Raw genomic sequence first — 16,351 nt, 5'->3', positions numbered from 1 at the left:
CCCTGGGGGGGTGAGAAACAGCAGTTTGGACAATATACCCAAACAGCCTTGAAGTGAAGGATCTAGAGTGGGGACCTAGATAACTATGCTTTGTCTAGGTTTATGTGCTGTGTTGGAGGCATGTGGAAAGGAGAGCATATGAAAATGAAATGACTGTATAACAATGGTCTTACTTAATATGTACGGTCTGTTGTTTAATTTAAAATATATATCTCCTTTTTCAACTTGGTGAATGCTTTGCTAAAAGGAAAGCTTTGTGCAGACTCAGCGACAGTTCTCCTCAAGTTAGTTTTTTAAGGCGCATACCCTATGTGGTGATTGTTTCTGTTTTCTAAGGTTCAACTTCTTAAACTTGTTAATATTTTCCAGTGAACTTGATGATGACTTGCTTGGAGAGGATTTGCTAACTGGCAAAAAGGTAAGAGATGTGCATTAAAGTGAATTCTTACAGATATTAAAAAATGTATGTTGTTCAATTTACCCACTTCAGTTGTTTGGTACGGCCTTTTACATATTTTGCGGTCACCTCCCCAAAGCCTGACAGCCACAGGTACAAGATCTGCCCTGTTGCCAGAGTGCTTGGCACCCAGAGCTGTTTCCTTTTGTGAAGTGCCTCCAAATGTGGTATTTTAAAATAAAACTTTTAGAAAAAGTATTTTTTTTTTCTGAGTTAGTATTTCTTCTCATAACACACTCTTCTTAAAATCAGTTTCTCTGTAGCTCATGTTGACTTAGCAATTAAACAAAAGAAATTAAACAAAAGAAAAAAAAAAACAATTATGCCTTCTGAGTGCTGATTAGGATTCTGGAGAATTCACTTCAACTGCCAGTTTCCTGCGTATTAAAAGTTACTCATCAAAATACCAGCAGTATTTACTAGAGAGTAAATAAAGCAGTGAGTGGTGTCTATTAAAGGTCCACACACGCACACAATCCACTACTCCTTTGTCTAACGAATAGGCCGAGGGTTTCTACTTCTGCTGTGGGGGAAGACTATGGGAGCAGCTAGCATGAGAGAACATAAACAAGTCCCCCATGCATGCTATAGACTCCTCACTCTCATACCTATTTCCAGAATTGAACTCTGTGAAAAGAACTAAATTTGTGTTTGGATTTGTCAGATATCTGCAGGAGAACACAGAGCTTCTGTTTGGGAAATCAAAACTGGCTAGTACCTCTTTCTCCATTTGATCTGCTAAATGAATTAATTTAGAAAATAGTTTTTAAAGTTCTAGTTGGAGATGTATAGGTTTGTTAAGAAACCCAGATCTGGTAAAAGTTGAGTTTTAATTGGTGTAGTTTTTTTATAATCACACCCTAAATGTTAGAAGTTAACTTCTTGAAATTATTCCGTAAGTAATCATTGCCAAAGATAGGAAGTTCCTTTGTCTCATTTACTGGTTTAAAAAATAAAATTCCAGGAGGATAGGAATTGCAGATGTGTTACACAATTAGCAAAAAATATAAGCAGTTAACATCGCATACATTTTTGTGGTTGAAATGTGAGTTGATAAAGCTACTTACTTATCGTAAAAAAAAAAAAAAAAAAAAAAAATTATCTGTGTGAATACTAACCAATACTAGATTTCTCCAATGTATTATGTGTTCTTGTGCTTTTTCTATCCTCGTTTTCAGTTTTCCATGTTGCAGGGCTCTGAGCAGCATCTGTGGGTGTGGACTCATATGGTGGAGTAACAATAGATTTCTCAGGAAGTTTTCCCTGAGCTATTTAGGCTAAACTTGCTGCTACTTAATCTCATCCCAGTACTTTTAGATAAATCTACCCTTGTATAACCTTTCTGCCCCTATTACTTTAGGGGATGGAAATAATGTTGCTGAGCAAAACTGTAGTTATCTCTTCCTAGTGGGTAATTATTTAAAAAAGAAAAAAAAACAACCTGAAAGTATGATAGACAAATTAGGAGTTCAGCAAAGGCATGGTATTTTCTTCTAATTTTTTTTCTTAATTTACAAACTAATCCTGGTTTTTCAATTTTTTTCATCGTATCCTTTCCTTCAGTTTCCTAAGTATCTCTGCTGTCTAGAAACCTGCAGTAACTTTGTGGTTTTTCTTGACTTGCCTAATGTATCAAGGTCACAAGGCAGTTACATAAGAGCTCTAAAGCTAACCTTTCTTTCTTCCTGGTATTTATTGAGTTGTTGTCTTTGGCTATATTTGGGAATGCATCAGTGAAAAGTGTTGATAGCTAGGCAAATCTGAGTTTTGTAAACTTCCATAAGACTGTCAAGCATTTGTTTTCAAATATGTTGTCTTGTGTAGTGTGGTTTTTCTCATCGAATTAGGTAATTTCATTGAAGATACAATCTTAGTCTGGGATGTGTTCTTCATAAAAAGTACTTAGTGTTCAGAAGTTTCAATAGTTTCAGTACCTGGGTAGTTAAAAGTTTATATCCTTTTTTATGTTCATGATTGACTTTTTCTGAAACCTAGAATCAGTCAGACTTGTCAGATGAAGAGCTGAATGATGATCTTCTGCAAAGTGACAATGAAGAGGAACAAGAATTTCGGTATCTCTTTTCTAAATCTTGTGTTTTGGATAACTCAAAGCTCCTACTACTGATAACTAATAAGTACTGAACTTAAAATAGTTTTGCTCTTTACTTAGCCAGCTACTTAATGATGTATATATGTGTTCAGTAGCATTGTTTGCATTTCAGTAAAATGATTTTTTGTTTATTTGAATCTAATAAATTTAACCTAAATCTATAAAAAAAGCTTATAAAGAAGAAACCGTGTCAACTCCTGTGCATTTAGAATTATTTACAAATACTTACAGAGCTGTTGTTCCATGCCTTCTTGGTATCGTTATAGGCTTTCTTCTCCTGTAAAGTCCTTTTCTGCCATCTTTCTTTTAAAAATATATCTTAAATCCTAAGACCCTGAGAAGGGGAGCTTCATAGTTTGTAAGACGTGATTTGTGGCTTAAATGTTTGTGTACACACAACAGAAAATTTTGTACAGAGTTTATAGGTTTGAGCAGGCACTTCCGTGGGGGTTTACTGAGGATCCAGCCCCGTGAATACTCTGTGATGATATAGCTCCACGACTGAGTTATGGGCATTACAAGTCAAAATGAGTCTCTTGACATTTTTACTTTTCAAAAGCTGGGCTGAACGGGGAAGGAAGATGCTTGTGATGCAGAAGCTATCCAGTACCGCTGCTGCTTTTTGTGGCCTGTGTGTTTTGCCAGCTTTTCCTTTACTTGTTGCTTGCTATGCAGGCATGTCAGCTGAAGGGGTATAAATATATATGTGTTTGATATGTGTGTGTGTATATATGTATGCTGCTCTGAGATCTCCTTTCTCTCCTTGGCTGGAATTAGGATAGGGAGTCCTGTCCCTGCGTTGGATTGATGAGGGTGTGGTGAAATACCTCTGACCATCAATCTCTCCATTGGCTGCAGGAGTGAGGGTTGGACTGTTCCCTTCAAAATGGGGAATCTCAGTTACAGCCCTTTCTGTTTCTTCTCTGGATTTCCTCCCTGCTGCCCAGGGCTCACAAAGATGGCTGTATGAGTGCATGAGTGATGAGAAAGTGTCTGAAGTGTGATAGTAGTGCTCAGTGGAAGCAGATTTCTGTAGACAAATCTTGCATTTTTAGCAGTTCTGTTGCCAGCGAGTGAAAGCCTTGTTCCACTCCTTTCCCTCTCCCTCTGAATTCCTTTCAGACTCATTTATGGCTCTGTAGTTGGGAGAATAGTGATAATCCTGCATAATGTCTTCATTTTCGTGTTAAATCTACTCCGTCTTATAGATGCAAATAGCTCAAGCTGCCTAGATCTTGTTCCTCCAAACTTAGGAAAATAGTGACTAATAAGAACGTAATTTAAAAAAAAAAAAAAGCTGTTTCCACTGTACCTGGAGCCCTCAAATCAAGAAGTGCTTCCCCCCTGCTTTTCTAAGTAGTCTGTGATTGGTCAGTTGCTCTTTTATCTGTTGATATGTTTATCTGTTGTTGCACTAGCTATTTTAAACAGTAAATTCTGAGTTTTGCTTTTTCTCCAGATTAGAAACTTGCTGATTTTTGTATTGATTGTTTCAGTGTCTGTGCCAGTGCTGTTACTAAATTAGAATAAGTCTTAGGCATTTAAATGACCGTTCTTGACTATGTTTTACATTAAGTAGAACATTAAATCTGCCATAAAAATGTAAGTTCAAATTCAAAATAATTAAGCAGGAACAATATTAATACATATAACAAAAATAATTTACTAGCTTATTCTGTAAGATTGGGAAAACAGATGCAGTTGTAGTAATTTTGTGTATATTTTTGTTAGTCTTTGAATCAAAATTAAATCCAGTCTGCTTTGGTTACCAAGCAGGATTTTTGCCAGTTTGACCTGCTAAACCATCTGGTTGGTTTGATTCCCCTGGTCAAATAGCCTGCAGCTGGTGATAAGCTGCAGTGCAGTATGCATTGTGAGAATATGGCATGGAGTCAAATAGCATGTGAGGTATAATTTTGTCCACCAACTTAGAGAATTTGTATTTGCTAGCTTTGGTTTGTAAATCTTTGTGAGTAGTTGACTGTTATGCTTCAACCTCCAAATTTTTTTCCTCCCTTACCATAGCTCTCAAGGTGTCACAGTTAGCCTCAGTGCTACATCTGGCATACTTACATCATATGAACTCTCTGACACCATCAATGATCAATCAATAGAACATGAGTCTGAGTATGACCAAGGGGAAGATGAAATTGTTTATGACAAATCTGAAGCACCTGAAGTATATGCTTCAGAGTATGCAGAGGAAGGACATTATGAAGGCAATGATCCTGAACTGGCAGAAGACCAAATAGAATATGGGGAAGAGCCTGGAGAAGAAGATGAAGTGCTAGACCTTGAAATCAATGAACCCCTAGATGAATTTCCAGTGAGTTTTTCTATTGTATCTTCAAAGATAACATTGCTTCACGTGCATACGGTTTTAGACTGATTTGAAATTTGTTTACCACTCTAGGGAGGAGGTGAAATTAGACCTATTATCACTGTCTGCCAGTTTCTTTATCTAGGCTGTGACAAAGTTTGTGTTGACAGCTTGTTTGGCGGTAGGTAATGCTCCTTTGTCATGCTGGAAGGCAGTTGAGAATCATGACCTTGAGGATTGTATCCTTAAGGAAGAAAACAGCTTTGTGTGGTGGAGATACACTGCCAATTGTTAGAAGTACTTAATGCAAAAGCTTTTATCCAGGCTTTAGACAAGATCTGATAAAGTCCTTCGAAGGTGAAAAGATTATTGACCTGCTAAAGACATCTTTAAGGTGCTAATATCCCAAAGTGATTGATGTCCTGCTCATTCATCCTTTTTGTAACTGAGAACTGTCTAAACCTGAATAAAGAGATTCGAGGTTAGTTCAGCAAATGTCACCTGCATAATTCAATATAATTTAAGCAGTGTATTAGAGAACATTCATTGGCTTTAACTGCTAGTGAAATGATTTAATCTTAATTAAAACTGTATATGATCAGTGAGATGTTTTAAAATACAAGCAAACTTGCTTAGGAAAGATTTTGCTTTTGGTTTTTGTTCATAATTGTTCAGAATTGAACCCATTCTTGTGTAAGCACATGCAGAATGTTTTAAGAATGTTTATACTTTTGGGGTAAAATCTGATGTTAATGCATGTGTGCTATAGGTGCATGTTTCCTTTGGTAAGAAAGTACTGCAGTGTTTGCTTCATGAATTTGTAATCAAAGCATGTAGAAGAACAGAAGTAGATGCGGCAAACAGTAGTAGATAGGATCTTTATGATGACATTGCTGCCATCTGATTGAAAACTTTTGATTATGTTTTTGATAATATTGAAATTACTGTGTAGTTAAAAGCCCTAGTAAATACACCTTACATGATATGTCACTTTTAATTAACAGTTCTAATAGAGCCAATACTTGTCTTCCAGTTCTGGAAGCAGTAACGACGCATATACACCCCATCTCTTAATTGGTTTGTGATTCTTTAAAGTCAGCCTATGTCTTTTCACCTTCTTGTGTTATTGCCTTAGGATGAAGATTACATGCAATCATATAATGAGCAAGGAATGGAAGAGCAAGAAGAATACACAGCTGATGAGGAGCTGGAAGAATCCCAGACAATAACAAATGAATCAGAAGAGGTATGTTGTGAATTTAATGGAAATGTAAAATAACGAGTTGTTTCAGAATTTGAATTTGTAACATTGTCCATATTGCTCAGTATGAACTGATGCAACTTTTGCCAATGTTGAATTATTGGTGTTACTACTCTTTGTGTAAGATGAATTGTGATACCATCTATATCGTCAGATACTGCAGATCCTCTTTCCCCCTTGGGATGACAGTCATAAGGGAGAGCTCAAAATGTTGATAGGTAATCTTAACTTCAACATTAGAAACTGCAGGGGCCCTTTGGGGTGGAGAATGATAGTCGTACTGCATGCTGTCTGTTAAATCTCTCAATAACTATGGTGCCTCACTTTCCAGATAGATAATCTGCTGCAGTTGGGAGTGTAGATACAGTTCTTGGGTATCCTACTTTGAGGAGGAGCGTGAGCATGAAAGGTTCTGTATGTTAGAAAGGCAAAGGTCAGGTTGTTGTTTTGAAAGAAGTTGTTTTGGAACTGAAATTTCGGTGAAGTTTATCTTAGTTCTTCAGTTAGGAAAAAGGATGAGTTCCTTCATTTGTAAGGCGGCGGCTTATGCCAAAAACTCTCAAGTATACGTTCACTAGTTATAGCCTGGAACAGTGGTATCATATCTGCTATTAATTTGCAGCAAGTTTTTGATGTGGTATTTTTTTCCTTTCCCCGTCAGGAATCTACTTTAATATTATTTTTATTCCAGTTCTTAATTAAATAGGATTGAATGGATTACCTGCTGAGAAATGTAGTCAGAGTGTGTTTCCTCTTTGGAGCTTTAACTCATCAGGAAATTTATTCCTCAGAGACACAGCAGCGGTGTTCTATGAACTTCTAACAAATGGGTGTGCTGTGATACTCTAGTTGTATCAAACTTATGATAAAGTAACATTCGTTGGTAGGTGAAGAGAGAGACATTGAAAGGGGCCACCTGCATTATTCAGTCTTTGCTGTTGCAAGCGTGACATCTTACACAAAATACACCTTGACGTAGTTAATTTCTTCCTTTAATACTTCTTAAGTATTAAATCTACCCTTCCAAAGAACTGTGAAACACTTCCAAAACTTTGTTCATTCACTGGATTATATACACTTTCCTTCTGGTGTTTTAAAAGCAGACTGATGCATTTTTTCTTTCTGTAACCACAGGCTGTGGGAGATGAAGGCACTGTACATTGTGTAAAGTTAAATACATAGCTGGGATTCACTGTCAAACTTACTGCTTTTAAAAAAGCACAGCTTCATTTTTAGAGTATGAACTAGTGAGAATTCTCTAATAATCACGTTGTCTAATTTTGTCCAATTCAGAATTAAATTCCTTTCATTCAAAAGATAACATTAATGCAAGTTTTTAATTTATTTTGTTTATAGAGCTTTTAGAGACTTTGTTCGTCATGTAATGTGAACGTTTTGGCCACATCTTTATTCAGCTAATCTACATTCTGGCTTTATTCTGATGGCTTGCAGATTGCCACAGGTTTCTTGTTTCCAGAACAGTACCATCTTTTTATTCCTTTATTATTTCATATGTAGCTCATTTAAATTTGTTAGTGCGCTCACAACTGCACTCTCCAAATGAGAATGCCGCCAAGAGAGATAAGCTTCATAGACTATGTACTTCTGTTTGTTATGTGGTTAGATGCATGCCTCCAGCTCTGAAGAGTTTTGTTCTTTATTCCAGTGTTTTATAACAGCACTCCTCCTTAAATCTGATAACACTCACTGCTTGTAAACAAGGGTTATTGTTGGCATTCTCCTGTAGAAAATGCAACACAAGAATGGAGCTGTAATAGATATGGTACAAGTAAATAGCGGTATTATTTCTTGATTGAAATTTGGTATCTGAATAACTGAGAGTGAGCTGATAGAGAAAAGTGTTTGGTAGTGTTGTATTTGAAGCAGTTACCATGTTAAAACCAAATAAATCCTTTTATATTGCATGAAGAAATTTTGTAAACCAAGAGAAGAGCTGACTGGCTGGGGCATTGAAACATGATGAGAGGAAACTGGTGAATAAGGGAAGTGAGAAAGCTGTTAAGTGACACTCAGGTGGGAGGTGTGAGGAAGAGGCAGGAAAAGTTTGTGTTCTTGGTCAAATCAGGTTCAAGGCATGCCTTTTCACTTGATACTTAATTTGAAACAGTCCTTAGAACTTGGATTTTGAATAAATAATACTCTTTGTAGAGCTTCCTTGAAAAATGTAGCAATGCTTCAGAAAATATTTTTGCCTTCGTAAGGTACAAAACAAAACCCAATACCCAGAAGTTTCAGCAGCAAATGAGTCTGGTAAATCTGTCAGTTACATGAGTTATCATGCCTTAAATATTTTAGAGGAATAGTATCACTCATTGTTTCTGTGAAATGTTCATGAAAATGTAACCTCCCAAAATTATAATTCATAATTATTGTATTTTATATTGGAACTAATCTTTTCTGAAGTCTATGACAGGGAGTTTCCTCATTGCATAAATCTAAATCGTGTCTTGGGTTATGCTGATGAGAACTTTAATCAAGAATACATTTCATGAGGAAGTGCTGCATACCAGCTTTGTTTTGATAGAATACAACTTGGGGGGGAAAAAAAGGGCAACGTATCTGGGAGAGTGTTCCATCTGTGTTTAGCCAAAACTTACACATTTTAGTTCTTTTCTTCAAATTTGAAGATGCTACCTGTCAGCCTGGAGAAAAATGAAAAGAGTGCAAATCAAAGCAGCCAAGTTTTAAATCTATTTATAAGCTCTTAGGTTTGTTTTTATTCCCATTTTTCATCTGTGAAGTGGAGAATGCCCTTGGAATAGGTGTAACAGCCTCTTACCTGCTCTCTGTTATTTCTTGATCCCTTAGGATTGAGCAATTGCTGCTGTTTGCTGTTAGCCTCTGGTAGAAGCCTTCACTGCTTTTTTTCTAGCTAGTTAATAAAAGTTCTGTTTCATCTTCATGATGTTTCCTGTGGAAGGGATATGATTTAGCCTTTGCAGAACTTACCTGTTTTGTAAATCTTAGCAATCTCTGGCACAAAGCTCTCCAGAACGCTTGACAGTCCCGTGTTTAGGAGGATCCTGTGCCAAGATCAGTGTTTATCGTGCTGACTAGTGTTTTCTCCTGCTTTCCTTGGGCTATGTCTGTTATCAGTCCTGCAACTGCCTGGTGAGCCGTTTGGGGCAGGAGCGCTTGCTCTTGCTCCATAGGAGATCATAACTCAGCGTGGGGAGTTCTGGTCAGTGACTGGGATTTATGGCATAATCATTTAATGAGGATGGCAGAAAACTCTGACCTTGTGATAGAAGAAAGGTCATTTTTTTTCACAAGGAATAGTCGGCAAAGCTCTTTGGTAGCTTCGTGCAAGATGTCATCATGGGAAATGTTAAGCTTCCTTTGAGGAGAACTGCTAGGAAGCCTTGAGTGGCTAGTCTAGTCAAGTGACCTCAAGTGGCTGTTTAAGGACTGTTTATATGTTTATTCAGAGATATTCATGGTTAGCAAGTATAAAACAGAACCCTCTAAGTACTAGTATTTATTAATTCTATGTCTGCACTTGTGTCTTTCCTGTATAAATTTCTTTTGAAACAGAGAATCCATTCATATACTGTAATCTTGGCAAAACAACTCAACCTGTTGGGCTGGAAGTTGGAAAAGATGAACTAAAGAAGTCTTGTGTGCTACAACTATTGAACAAATTGAGGGGAGGGGTGTATACTTCTACACAGCTCAGATAACCTTTCCTGGAGCTATATGTAGAGAATATATGATTGGCTGTTAGACATGTTTGTGTCTGCATTGCAACTAATGTAAATCCCTCCATAATAGGTGTAATCAGACTTGGACATGGGTCAGCTAGCGTTGTCAAGCTCTGCCTTTCTTTGTTGCCTGCTTTTTCGTTAGTTCCTTTGATTTTTATTTTGTCTTTGATATTTAATGCTTGTACAGCTGTTGTATGTTAATAGGTGGCATGAGCATTATACTGATGAATAAAATGAGTTAGACCCAAAAAACTACAGAATTGGTCTAAGTGGCTAAGCATAGGATAGTGCTGGTCTAGAAAAGTTTGAGAAATGTTTTTTATCTTGTATAGGAAAGTAGTTGTCTTGTAGTCTGTTACAACATGCTTTTTTTTTTTTTTTTTTAGTGTGGATGTATTTTTTTTTCCAGAATAAATGATTATCAAAAGGCAGCACAGTTTCCACATGTGTCTTCTGTAGCATTTAATTAAAGCATTACAAATTTTTTCAGGACGGTGCAGACTGCATTAACCATTCTAGTCCTGATTCTGCAGTCTAAGCCACATGTAGAGCCTTGCATGAGTAAGTTTTGCACTCAGATGAGGTTACGTGACTGATACCAGTCTTTGATGAATAAAAACTGGAATTCTACCATAGCTTTTAGGGGGCATAGACACAGAGAGTGGATGTGTCTGGGGTTTATGCTCTGAAGTAAAGCCAGAGGCTCAGTGCAGTGAGAGAGCACGTCTCGCAAAACAGCCACTCCACTTCTGACTTCCAAATCCTAATCCTGAAGGGAAAGCTTTTAAAGACAAGCATTGAGACAGTAAAATTATGGGGCTTATAATATTTAAAAACATAGATTAGACAGATTTCTACTCCTTTCTTTTTTGGGAGTCCCTCTTTTGAAAGTAAACTGCTAACCCTGTCTTTCTCCCTTCTTTTTGTTTGTTTTTATTAAACGATGTTAGCATGTCTTTCCTTGCTAACATCCCTCCTCTGTTCCGTGAGTCTCAACTGCCTTTCCTCAGAGATACTTTGATTATACATGGATATGTTAATCAGACCAGTTGTGCTCAATTTGAGGTTGAGTTGCTTTTGAGGTTTGGATTTCTTTCAGTTTTGAAGGATTTTTTAATTATTATTATTATTTTCCTTCTATCCTGTCTGTTATTGTTAGCTGCATTTTTTGGTATGGTAAAGTTGTTATATAAAAGTAAATATCTTTTTAAAAATATAAGCCTTAAAGCTTTTTGTAAAATTTGGCTGTTTTCATAGCTATATCTTAAAGCATTTTGGTGAGGTCAGGACATGTAGTGCTTGAATGTTTGCTGAAATGGATAAAACACAGTCTGAGATAAGGAGATGATAAAATAACTTGGGATCAGTAGCCATTAAGGCCTAGTAACTATGTATACAGATCATTTATTTATTCACCAGACCAAAGTTGAAGTAGCTTTGAGCTTGAGTTCATATAGTGCTGTCTTTTAAAGTAGAAACTGTCTTGCCAGCTCCTATCTCTGATCTTGATTCCCACATTTGGTTTTGGGTTTGGCTGAAATTGGGCTCCTGGGTAATGAAGTTTGCAATCTCTTGCACCATTTTGCCATTTATTCTTTTTCTTGATTTGTGACTTGTATCAGTCAGGTGGATAGATACTACTTGCTGTGCCTTTTACATATAAGTTACTGCACCAATCTGGTTAATTAGGAGATTAAACCATATTTGCATGTTATATTTCACTCAATTGTTAACTGTCCTTAAGCTACATAAAAGTTTTGATGTATTTAGTGACTTCGCAAAAAAATTAAAATGCATGTGCAGGCTCTAAGAAATGAGCAAGTAGGCTTGTACAAGAAATAACCAAATACACAATAAGCAAATATTTTATGGAAAATTGTACTGTATTAGAACACTTCTAATTTTCAACTCTAGAAATCAAATATAACTTGTGTAATGTTCAGAACATTAATTTTATCATGCCAGCACAGGAAAATGAAATTGATTTTTTTGTTTGTTTGTTTGAAGGGGAGTGTGCCACTTTCATTTGGGACATTTTCATCTAAAGAAATGTTCTCTGTTATAGAGAGAACTGGAAAATAAATGATGACAAGGGAGTAGCATTCCAATATACAAATTTAGTATATTCAAATCTTTTTCCAATCCTGTTCTCCATTCTTTTCATCAATCGCTGAATTAAAGCTGGGAAGTATTCAAGGAGTAGAAAAAGTAAAGATAAGTACAGTTATACATATCTAGAGGAATTAAATTGACGTGAGGTTGTCTGGTTTTTGTTGTGTGTGGGGTTTTTTTGTTGTTGCTGTTTTAAAAAAACCAACATGCTACTGACAGTTGTTAACAAATGAGGAAAAAAAAAAAAGATAATGTTTTTATTACTTGAATCTGGTAGTATCCCAGGTTTGCATCTCAGTCAGTTCAGTGATAAAATGTTGCTCTGTGTGCCAAAGTAGCTACTAATCAGATGGTGGTTCTAACTGGAGTTTCCATATTCCCTTAAATATTGCAGCAAAATGGGTTTTCTCAATAGGTTTTACTATAAACTTATTATATAATCAATATTTTTATATTCTAAAAAAAATCACCAAGATCTTAAATGTTCACCGAGTTATGTATGAGAATAATGTATAATGTCAGCAAAATTTCTACAAAGGGACCTTTAAAGAAAGCTTTGTCTTTTGACACTCACTGATCACAAGAAAGTAGATTTTTCAGTTTGCATGTCCTCTGTATTTTGTGATTCAGGCAGCTATTGAATCTCTGGAACTTCACGAAGAAACAAAGGAAGAATCTGATGAAGAGGAGGATGATGATGAAGAGTCTGGACGATTGCGTTTCAAAACTGAACGGAAAGAAGGAACGATAATTAGGCTCTCAGATGTGACAAGAGAAAGGAGAAACATTCCAGAAACTTTGGGTGAGGTTTTGTGGCAATAGACCATTTTGAAGAGCTGTAATAGAAGAAAGTGAAAGACAGTCTTGCCAAAACTTTCAGAAAATAGTTTAGTGGCAAAACATAGAACATTTGCCTTCCAACTTAGACCGGCCTACATCCAAGTTGTTCGAAGTCATATGTAGTCTGTGGTAGTCTGTGTAGTGAGAATAGTGTTTAAGCGTATCATGTTTTGAAAACCTGCACAATGTTTGTTCATTGAGACTTTTGTTGTGTCTTTAAAAGCTTTCCTGTTTGCAAGCAGCAGCTATCTGATCTGTGCTTCACTACCTATTGTGGTGGAATACATTTTAAGGAATTCCTTTGAACTTCCATCCTTGGAAGATGTTCAGTTGATAACACAAATCTTGTTAGTTGTGTTCTGCTGTGAAATACCTGCATGTTTGCTGTTTTCCCCCGGGAACATAAGTGTGCTATGAACCTGTTGTGTTCCTACTGTTGGATTGGCCTAGAGAAATTATAACTTGCTGGGGAGTGTGTTAGAAAAAGATGGAAACTCCTGTTTCCTGGGTTCAGCTTTTCTAACATGGAACAACCTGGATCTCTTATACCACCTTGATTCTTTAGGCAGTGTCTGAAAGGGTGTATTTTCTTCATATTTGAGTAGCATAACACAAGTGTACACTGCTCCATGTAGTTCATGAATTTGCCACTGCTAGTTCAGAAGAAACAGTTGATTTGCAACTTTCTTTCTTGCAGCTGCTCTATTTTAGTCTATAAATAAAATCACATTGGCTTGTGGTTTTGAGAGTTAACTTCAAGACACTTCACGTGCCCTGCGTACTCGAGTATCTGATACTGGTGTGTTGTACCTGCCCCACTGGGGATGACTGTATTGCCTCTTCATGTTGACCTTATGGTGGTAGTGATAATAAAAAGTCAAATTAAAAAGGTGGTATTAGGGAGATGGGCAGAATTTAAGCTTTGCCTTCAGAGAGGCATACCATTCTCATAGTTTTGCTACTGAATGGAAATATCAATTCAAACTATGCAGAAAAAGCCCTGATCTTTTGAGGAGAGTCAAGGTATGCGAGAGAGGTGAACTGATAATGAAGGCAAATTGTCAGATACTGTTGGCTAATTGTCAGGTACCGCTGGGAGATGATGTATGTTTTGATGATACTTCAAGTTTTGCCAGACTGTAGGAATGGATCCTTCACACAGGATTGCTTTAAGATGGGTGCTGTGCAGTCTGAGCTTGGAAACTGGGTGCTTCTCCTTGCTTTCCGGATGAGTCAGTGTCTTTGGGACAACAGGGCATTTTGGAATTACATTCCCAGAGCGTATACCTATTCCAGCGTAGCTGGAATTCGTCCTGATGAAATTTTCCTCTTACTGTAAAAGCCTTGCTTCGCAAAGGATGTCAGTTCTAAGGATTTTTCTTTTGAGTTGCATAGCCTACTAATTCTTTAATTCAGTTGCAAGGAATTTGGGCTTTTGCTATGCCTGCAGAAATTGAGAAGCCTTAATTCTAAAACAAAGGTGTTGTGGCTAGGAGGACTTGTTTGTGAGCAGCAAGGAGTCAGCTGCAGAGGCTGAACCAGACTTTCACAGTGGTATTCACGTAGGCCATGTTGTGCTGCAAGTGAGATGTCAGTGCATGATTTTGAATCAAGGTCTTTCTCATCTGTTGGTCGTATTTAGCAAATCACTCTTCTTACTTGCAACTTCAGGCAAAGAGTGTATTAAGGGCCTTTATTCAGCATTGGTTTAATGATCAGGGATTGATTCTGATTAGAATAACACTGAAGGGAACCCTCTAGAGGCACAGAGTGTCTATATGGGCAAGGTATATTTTAGCTGAGGTACATTCCAAATGTGTTTTCAACCATAAGACCGTATTTCTACATACCGTGTACAGACCACATCTCGGTCATACAAAAGGTGCTGGTGGTTATACAAAACAGAGTATTTTAAAAACAAGAGTGCCTGGGAATAGCTACATCTCTGCATATAATTGCACATAATTGCAAGGTAAATAACAATTGCATGCATTTTCATGTATCTGTGGATTTACTCTATAGCTTAATGTAAAAAGACCAGCCAGCAAGGAGAAAACCTGCAGGGGAGCTTGACTGTTAAAGGAACAGTGATTTGAATTGACTTATATAAGTGGAGTTTTAAGTAGCTATGAGATAGAAGGAAAAGGTGATACAAATGTGGATGAATCTATAAACTAAACAGCTTGTTTTGAAAGTAATCATTGGCAAAAATACAATCTTGATGTGAAATGGTTTCTATTCATACTAATTGTTCATGTTAATTTTTTGATAAAGACCAAATGATTGACCATGTGGAAAGATAAACAGCAAAAAATACTTGTTTGCATATAAATACCTGTTTGCTTTGGAGATTATAGAGCAAATTTTTACAGATGCTACTGGTTTAAAAATGAAATTTTATTGCAGATCTACATCTCCTTACTTCAAAATTTGAACATAGTTGAGAAAACACTTAAAGAGGAATTAACATTTCAGTTGAAGTTACAAACGTAATTTCCATCCTGTCACATTTTGGTGACCTTTTGTGACAGCTTGTCTCTATTGGATGAGTGCATTCTTACTTGCTGATTAACGATGTCATTTGAAACCATTTTATTACCAGCGATAGTGAAATTAATCTTGACACTTAGAGACACTAGAAAAATAATTGCTGATTCACTGCATTAACTGTGTGTGTGAGAACTGTACAGTCAAGATGAGAATAAGTGTGTGCTGGTTAAAAAAAAAAAAAAAAAAGGTGAAAATACAGCGCATTGCCATGAATGTAGCTGAGATCTTTCCTAAACATTTCTGTATCCAAGATAATCTAAGTAGCGGGTTTGAAAAGTTTAAAGGAGATGTATTGTAGGACAACTGTGCAGTTGATTCCTGGAGATACAGAGTTTGTTACCTCTGAGAAATATATAACTTCTTTCAGAACATGTGGTTGAAGTCTTCCCAGAGTTGGAGTTGTTGTTATGCTCTGGATTTAGTTACCTGTTAAGGAATGTGAAGAAGAAAAATGGCTTTGGCATCACAAAAGTAACGTATTCCCTCCGTACCTAATTTAAAAAACAAACCAAACCCCTACACTTATGCAGAGCCAAAAAGTGGTAACAAAGGTTATTGGATGTGGTAGTACTTTTTGCTATGTCCTGCTTAGCTGGTTCATGTTCGCTCTGATAACTAGTAGCTGATATTTCAGGCAAGAGTTAAAAAACAAAGGAGAACATTTGCTACCTCTCTCAATTTAGATTGCGTATATATGTAAATGCATTTTTTTTTTATAGCTGTTCTGGAATGTGATTTATGTTGTAAGTCTCTGCATTATCCAGGATAATAGGGATTCTGGGATTCTCAAACTCGGGGATTTGAAATACTGTTGCTCTTGGGGAGCAGCCCAAGGCAGGTGGAGCTGCAGAGACCTGTGCTCAGGGCTGGTGTAGGCAGGAGCTGGTGGCCGTGTGTGGCAGCAGCCCACACACACTGTCCAGGGGGCACAGCGGCATCCAGCCTGGCTCTGGTCACAACACTCACAAGTTCTTAG

General features: G+C 36.9%; 1 protein-coding gene across 9 annotated transcripts in view; it reads left to right on the top strand.

Annotated features, from left to right (window-relative positions):
* RBM33 (RNA binding motif protein 33) overlaps positions 1-16,351 on the top strand; it is a 102,996-nt gene that overhangs the window by 15,426 nt on the left and 71,219 nt on the right. For 8 of the 9 annotated variants that reach the window (XM_075746649.1, XM_075746646.1, XM_075746651.1 and 5 more), the window contains exons 3-7: positions 370-418; positions 2,453-2,529; positions 4,593-4,893; positions 6,023-6,133; positions 12,616-12,787. In XM_075746649.1, the coding sequence (XP_075602764.1) occupies positions 370-418; positions 2,453-2,529; positions 4,593-4,893; positions 6,023-6,133; positions 12,616-12,787 (710 nt within the window). Of the gene's footprint in view, positions 1-369; positions 419-2,452; positions 2,530-3,775; positions 3,924-4,592; positions 4,894-6,022; positions 6,134-12,615; positions 12,788-16,351 lie in introns of all 9 variants that reach the window. The other variant, XM_075746654.1, reaches the window with a different exon arrangement.

This window comes from Balearica regulorum, chromosome 2 (assembly GCF_011004875.1).
Source record: "Balearica regulorum gibbericeps isolate bBalReg1 chromosome 2, bBalReg1.pri, whole genome shotgun sequence".
NCBI lineage: Eukaryota > Metazoa > Chordata > Aves > Gruiformes > Gruidae > Balearica > Balearica regulorum.
Note: the sequence above shows the minus strand (reverse complement) of the source record. Positions and strands in the feature narration are given on the sequence as shown.